This window comes from Triticum aestivum, chromosome 1A (assembly GCF_018294505.1).
Source record: "Triticum aestivum cultivar Chinese Spring chromosome 1A, IWGSC CS RefSeq v2.1, whole genome shotgun sequence".
NCBI classification, from domain to species: Eukaryota; Viridiplantae; Streptophyta; class Magnoliopsida; order Poales; family Poaceae; genus Triticum; species Triticum aestivum.
In genome coordinates, this window is record NC_057794.1 from 56,360,174 (window position 1) to 56,368,002 (window position 7,829).

General features: G+C 44.0%; 1 protein-coding gene across 1 annotated transcript; it reads left to right on the forward strand.

The window, feature by feature from the left end:
• The first annotated feature begins 465 nt into the window (after positions 1 to 465).
• On the forward strand, positions 466 to 6,957 carry LOC123189594 (protein RCC2). The gene is made up of 17 exons (XM_044602048.1): positions 466 to 798; positions 1,007 to 1,068; positions 1,135 to 1,202; positions 1,377 to 1,498; positions 2,035 to 2,140; positions 2,329 to 2,380; positions 2,461 to 2,578; positions 2,667 to 2,697; positions 2,862 to 2,885; positions 2,966 to 3,093; positions 3,682 to 3,763; positions 3,909 to 4,028; positions 4,136 to 4,189; positions 4,275 to 4,344; positions 4,996 to 5,035; positions 5,221 to 5,313; positions 6,338 to 6,957. Exons 1-17 carry the CDS (start codon positions 588 to 590, stop codon positions 6,682 to 6,684), a joined length of 1,728 nt encoding a protein of 575 aa, XP_044457983.1. The 5' UTR covers positions 466 to 587; the 3' UTR covers positions 6,685 to 6,957.
• The last annotated feature ends 872 nt before the right edge of the window (positions 6,958 to 7,829 follow it).

The window sequence follows — 7,829 nt, forward strand, 5'->3', positions numbered from 1 at the left end:
GGGGTCCTCACTTGGACGCTTTGGAACATTCGCAACAAATTTGTTATTCAGAAAGTGCCTCTTCGACGTGTGACTGACGCGATCTTCAAAATGTGTGGCTATTTGCAACCCTGACGGCCACTTAGCCACTCCCAGGACCGGGACGTCATCAAAACCCTCCTCGCCGACCTTCGATCGATGGCCTTCCGCGTGGCGCCTCTGTTTCCGCCACCTCCGCCGGAGCCTGATTAGACATGATGCGCGTGTTGCGATGTCTGTGTGTGTTATTTGTTTCTAGGGCTTGTTGAGCTGTGCCCTCAGCACTAACCCTTTTGCTACTTTATTTGTGTGAGACTTGTATATGTGTGTGAATCTTGTTAAAAATTTGGCTCGAACGATTTGCTTTATATAATATAAAGTGGGACGAAAGCCTTTTTCCGAAAACAACCGTTGCGGCGGGGCAGCCGGCAGACAGAGGAGAACGCCCCCGCGAAAAGTTCCGTTCTACAGAGCCGCACTCTGTTTCAAACCCTTTCTCCACTTGCTTTCCACAGTTCTCCGCCTCCGCCCCACCGAAGCTAGGGTTTCCGGTCGGAATCGCCGCGAGAATGCCGGCCAGCGCTGCCGAGGCCGCCGCGGAAGGCGAGGAGAAGGCGGCGGAGGCTGGGGGCAGGGAGCTGCTGTACTGCGGCACGGTGCGCTTCGACATCATGGGCCGGAAGGTGAAGGGAGGGCATGAGGGCAGAGGCAACCTGGTGTCCCCGACGCGGCTGCGCCCTCTCGTGGGCGTGGACATCCGCTTCGTCGCCTCCGGCTGCGGTGAGTTCCTTCCTCCTCTCCTCCGCGTCCGAGATGAGCTCCTTACTTTCCTCCACTGTATTTCTTCATCTAATGTACTCGCCCAGTTTGTGCGCGGAAATGCCTGGATTGGCGGATGGTCATACAATTTGTGGAATGATGCCAAATGCTAGAATCGATTTATGGTCATAGCGATTTTGCTAATGGATTCCTGTATTTTGCTTGCCAGCGGCTTGCCACTGTGTTGCTCTGAGTGCTGACGGCCGTTGCTTCTCATGGGGTCGAAATGAGGTATAAGTATGAGTCAATGCCTAATTTTTATTCGGCTTCTTGCTTAACACCTTTTATATCTAGCAGAATGGGCAGCTGGGACATGGGGACACTCTCTTGCGTAACCTGCCAACTGTTGTTTCTGAACTATCAAAGTAAGATAATTGTCTGCATTGCCCTTCATTTTATTTTTTCAAACAGGTGTATATGGCATTGTTGAATCCAAGAATATATATACCATCCAATATAGTTGGACTACCTAATCCAACAGTGTTATATGTTTTCTCGACATGTTTCTAAATGCTAATTAGCAGTTATCAATTCTGCAGATATAACATAATTGCAGCAGGTGTTGGAAGAAAACATACAGTGGTCGTAACTGACGAAGGGAAGTCCTTCGCATTTGGTGACAACAAACATGGACAACTGGGGACCGGTTCACTGAAGAGTGGTTGATACCCTTGCCTTTTCTTTATCTTTATGATATATGACACAACTAGAAGTGCACCAAATGCAACTCTTGTGTGGAAAACTCACTTTGTGCTTGGAGAAATTGTGGAAGCATCTGCTTGGAGCATACTCTCAATTTTTTTGACATTTCCAGTGGGTTGCTTGATGAGACATTAGTACTATAATCTACAGTGTTCTTGTGTCACCTATTTTTAGAATCTTTGTTAATATGTGGCAGACATTTCAATTTTTTCTGGTACCCATGTTATCAAGATTGATTTAGATTTCTACCTTTTTTGGGTGACAATGAAACGTCAAAACCATATACTTGAGCATACAAACTTATCATAGTTCAGGATGATGGGGTAGTTCTGACAACTTTTTGGAGATATGACCGTATGGGCAGCTCATTTTCCTGTTTGATTCTTACCCTGTTGTTACGAAAAAGGGTTTCCCCCCGCTTTATATTATAAAGCAACAGCACCAAGCATCCAACAAGTCAAGATCGGTACCTGAGTTGTTCTATATTTGCTGCAGGAACTGTGGTGTCGCCAGTCCCCTGCCTTGTTACTAAAGCGACTAATGCTGTTTGTGGTGCTGACTTTACTGTCTGGCTGTCATCAGTCGAGGGCTCTTCAATACTGTATGGCCTCGCTGAACTACAAAACTTAAAGATTAGCAACCTCTTTCGTCTTTCAGAATAAGCAAAAGGCTTTGAGCGTCTTTTCATGATAACATCTTTTGATTAGTATCTGCTTTGACTTCAGTTAGTGATTTTGTTCTTGTTCGTCCAATTTTTGAAGCAGTATTTTATTTTTCTGTGCTATTTAGGACAGCAGGTCTTCCCCAGTATGGCCAACTTGGTCATGGAAGCGACAATGAGGTTTATTTCTACTCTGTAACATATAGCACCTACTGAGTTTGCATTCATCAGTAATTGTGATTTGATTTGTGATATTACAGTATAATGCCAAAGTTTCATCGGTAAGTCTAGTATATGATCCCCAGCCCCACCCCAGGGCAATAGCTGCATTTTCTGGGAACACTGTTGTCAAAGTTGCATGTGGAACAAATCATACAGGTTCATTTCCTTTCTTTCTTTCTCTTGTTAATTTGAATCATCAGGATCAACACTGATATTAACACCTTTGCTATACTTGGATGTGCAGTTGCAGCTGATTCATGTGGCTTTGTTTACACGTATGTTCCTTCTCCGCCATTAGTTTGACACTGTTACAATCCAGATAGTTATGACTACTATTGTCTCTATACGTGTTGTATCAAGTCCCTTTCTGCGTACATAGATATGATTCCTTCAGGTCACATATTTATGTTCTCTCACATAATTCTTTTTTTTTTACCAGCTGGGGTTTTGGTGGATATGGAAGGTAACCTATTCTTGCCATGTATCTCACCGTATTCAAGATGTATCCTACATTGTTCACCTGTCCACTTTCTTATTACATAGGTTGGGCCACAATGAACAGAAGGATGAGTGGCAACCACGCCTTGTTGAAATATTTCAAAAGAGCAATATCCTGGGTCCCAATGATATCATCTCAGCCGGTTCTGCAAGTTCTGCCTGCACTGCTGGTGGTATGATGCATATATATCTGATGCACATGCTATTTTATCATGCTACTCTGGGATAAAATTACTACATGAGTTTATTGCTTGGACTATATGGATAACTATAATAGGAAAAGGCAGTTTTGAGAATATACTTTGGCCGGATCACATATGGATCAAACAGCTCTTGTGATTAGTTTACCTTGTACCTTAAGCTGGTATTTAGTTTTGTTTGTGTTGCATGTCTTGGTGAGCTGATTATACAATTCAAACATGAGATGGCATGATTCTTGAATCATCCTATTTTTCATCTGCAAGTTAGATCTCGTCTCGCCTATAATTGGAAAATAGTTTTTTTGCGAATGGAAAGGAGTATTGGTGCTATACCTTGCACTCTGTCAATCAGATTCGTGTTCTGTTGACTGTGTTGCACTGCTGCAATATTATTATTTTTGAATAAAAGGGTGGACCTTCCAAGTCCCATTTTTATTAAGTACGAGGCCACAGTAGCAGTAGCTGTGCCAGAATATCAAAGTTTTGAAACAGTACCAACATACTGTTGCAATATTTATGACTGCTATATTTTAATCATTGGTCGTTTGGTTTGATTTTTAGGTCGCGGGCAGCTGTATATGTGGGGAAAGGTGAAGAATTCAGGCGATGAGTGGATGTATCCAAAGCCAGTTATGGATTTAAGGTTCCTTGCAAACTGTAAAATACCATAGTGATGAACAGTGCCCTCGATGGCTAAACTCTGCTGTTCAGCTATTCTTATAACCAGCTTCCTGTTGAAATAGTATTACACTCAATTATCTTTTTAATAGATGATTTGTTTGCTTCAGTGGTTGGAACATCCGCTGCATGGCTTCTGGTAACATGCACCACACTGTTGGTGCAGATGATTCTTGCATAAGTTGGGGCCATTCTGAATATGGAGAGCTTGGTTATGGTCCAACACAAAAGTAAATCTATTTAAAGTGCTAATGCTATGTGGAATAGAAGTCTTGCAACCTTCGAGATTTCAACCATTGAACTTCTCTTACCAATTATGTTGTGCATTATGTAACAGGTCATCTGTAAATCCTAAAAAGGTTGACATTCTTGAAGGAATGCATGTTACAAGGTAATTGCGTGAAATCAGCATGTGAATGTAGTCCCATCCTCTGTTCATACTATTATTTAGTACTAAGCTCAGAATACTTCTGCAGTGTTGGTTGTGGAGTTGGGATGTCTCTGATCGTTGTTGACAGGGCAAATGTTGGTGGTAAGCTTGACCAGGTAAGTAAATGGGCTTTCATGCCCGAGCTGTTTACTTGCTTCAAGTTATGGATAGATTAAAATTTAATGCAATTTATTATAATTATTTGTGATGCTAAAGCTAAACAAAAGAAACGAGTTGAATAAATCAGCAGCATGACTTTGGGTCATGTAGTGACTAGTGAGTTATGTCTGTTAACATGCATGAAACATCTCCTAAACAACTGAGCCAAAGCATATTAATATTAGTGACAGAGCTAGGTCATCAATGAGACATTCTAATGACGAGGAATCAACTTTCAGGAGGTTCCATGAAAGAGAATTATTGATCCACAAACGTTTTTAGGGAAATTGTTTGTCAATTTGGAGAGTGCCATTTACTCATGTACCCGCCTCCCTCTTTTCTTCGGTTGTCAGTTGTCACGTCTTCTAGTGCTTAAATTGACAATAACATGCTTCAACACCCAAGATTAGGAATGTGACTACTGACTAGTTTACTCAGTACCTTCTTTTTACGGGAATATTTGAGGACTTGATTGAAGAGACTGGTTTTTGTTAGAGAGAACTGAAAAGACTAGTTAAGTTAACTATACCCCGTAATATCAATGTGTTCGTTACATCTCCTTTCATTACCACGGTCTAATAATATATGTATTATTACTTTTGTCTCAGCTGGATACTTTTGATGGTGATGCTGATGCTGTCTTTCAAGGTGTGCATTTCTCTTATCCATTTTTAAGATGGCATAGTATTAAACTTCAATTTGTCTGCAAACTTTTTTGAAATTTGATGGGCAAATCATTCTAGTTTTGCTTGGTCTGTTGCAAATGAAATTATTATCCTTGCCCAGTATATTCAGTATATTGAAACTAGGTAATTGTTACTTGGTTTTTTTAGAGAACACGAAAGAGCTCTACTTTCCTCCGCGCCGCAATGGGAAAGGAAAACCAAATACAAATACGAGCCAACATCCCGCAGTCGATGAAACAGGTACTTGCCAGGTTTCCTATCTAAGTTCTCTCGTACAGTAATCATCCTTGTAGCCAGTTTTCCTATATAAGTTCTCAATTCGTATATTTATATTCAGACGTCATCAAAACATATATATGATGCATGTATCTCAAATCTTGTAATATGAGATTAAACAGTTAAATACAAAGCAAACCTGAACATTATATGCTAGAAGGATGGTAGTGAAATCATAACATAGAGATTCATCATGAAATTTAGAAGTTTTATAAAGTGCAAAAGGAAGCAAGTAATAAGAAAGATCAAAACTTGAAACTGATGTAGTGTAGTACCGAGAACTGATGTATAGTGTAGTACATGATGCACAGGTTACCATGCCCATTACTCCCCTTGTGCCACACTTTTCAAGCCTAGTTCAAGCTGGCCCAAGCTTAGCTTAGAAAACTATCGGGTAGGTTGTTGGTCATTATTGGGTTTGGCCTGTTCACGATAAAATTATCTAGGCAGCAGCGACCGCCACAGATTCAGGTTGACTGGTTTTGACATCAAGTATTCGTCCTGCTAATGTTGATCATAATGTTTTCAGCTCAACATTAGGCCCCTAAGTAGATATATGTTCTCCACTGCTATCCTTTCAGCTCAACAATTGGCCAATCGTTTGCTGCATTTTTGTCTTAAAGTTTCCTTCTTATGTTGGCACTACGTCAAGCACCAGCAGTTACGATGCATGAAATTCTGGATCTTATTCTCGCACTCGAATAACCCGGCACTTGTGCCATGTTGTTGCTGGTCAGCCCCTTCCTACCAAGATTTGGGCAACTGATCACAGATCTCATGCTATTCGCTATCAGACCAGAAAACAGAGACCCCACTAGTGTGAAAAAGTAGTCAAGGTCCATTGCAGTGGTACTCTTTGTTCCACTGAATATAGTGGGCTCTGTTTAGCTTACAGCTTCCTGATTCATTTATTTTTGTCCATCCAATTCTGGTGCTTCATCCCAAACTGAGGCCTGAGCATGGGTGGTTTTGGACCGTTTCACTGCAGAAGAAGAGACGTCCGAGGCGGAGCAGGTCACCAAGGCGGCATCTCGCACCACGAATTCACGGTCCAACAAGCGCAAGAAAGCCTTGGGACATGCAGAAGCAGAGGACGAGGACGAGACTGGTGAAGTGCCCGAGGAGGCAGAGTGTGGCAGCCATGGCCGCGGGCAGTCTACAAGAAGGGGCAGAGGCAGAGGCAGGGGAGCCAAGGCGGCGACTCCGGAGCCAATGCCGTCCGGTAGGGGCAGAGGCAGGCCCAAGAAGGGGAGCCCTGGCGCTGCTCCTCCGGAAGCGGAAAGCTCGGGACGAGGTGGAAAGAAGAGCGGGAAGCGAGGGAGGCCTCGCAAGTGATCCGCCGGATGAACCTCGGGCTCGCCAACGTTTTTTGGGTCAGGCTAGATGGCAACGAGAGTGGTTGCTAGTCGTTGGTGATGCCATGCCGAGGTAGTACGTACGTGCCGTGGGGCCTGGCTATCCCAGTATCCTGTAATATGGTTTTGAACTACTACTGATCTGATGGGGATGCGAAGGGCTAGCTATGGACACTGTAAGGCACCGGCGATGATGCTATGAGCGACTGATGGTCTATGAAGGAATGAACGAGTCATCCTGCATGAGTTTTTCTGGAAGAATGTATGCAGAGCAAAGTGATAAGAACGCTCAGTTTTATCAAAAGACAAACACGTTCAGGAAGAAGTCTGTACTTTTCTTTTTGAACTGAAAAAGAGGTCTGATACACCGATAAAAACGTCGGCATCAGGCCATCGAACTTACAGCGCCCGTCTTCGATACCAAAATAAACGCACAAGATCGATTTAGGGTGTGTTTGGTTCAAGTTTTGAACAGTAGTCGCATTGCATACACTTCTCAACCCAGCTTGGTTGAGCAAAAACAGCCCCAAATGCGTCATCTGCAAGTTGTTTGGTTGCCTGCATCGAGGGTCGCTGCATTAGGTAATACGCAAGTGCAGTTTGTTTGGTTGCCTGCATTAGCCCAAGTGGCACATGAACACGGTGTTTGGTTGCTCGCATGGGGTGTGATTAAGAGTTAGCACTTGCACTTAGCACACAGGGTTAAGAGTTAGCAGAGGGAGGGGGAGAAGAAATGCAGTATGCGCCGGACCGTGGCGACTGCGGTGGATAGTGGCTATGGCGCCGTGTTTGACATGACGAGCATGGAGTCGGCGACGAGCGACCCCGTCGGCGGCACGGCGAGCAACACCGTCGACGAACTAGTTGCGGTGCTCGCGCAAAGACAGTCGACAGAGGAGGAGAATGCAGTGCTCGCACCATGGTATCGTCAGTGCAGTGGACGAGAGAGGAGGCCGAGATGATCAACGTCGGGAACGACTCCAGTGTAGTAGGGCGAGAGAGAGGAGGCCAAGATGATCGACCCCGTCGGCGGTGCGGCGAACTGCAGTGTGCACGAAGGCAGAGGACACAAGAAAGCAGTGTGCACGCCATTGCGCCGTCAGTGCAGCAGAAGGACGACAAAGA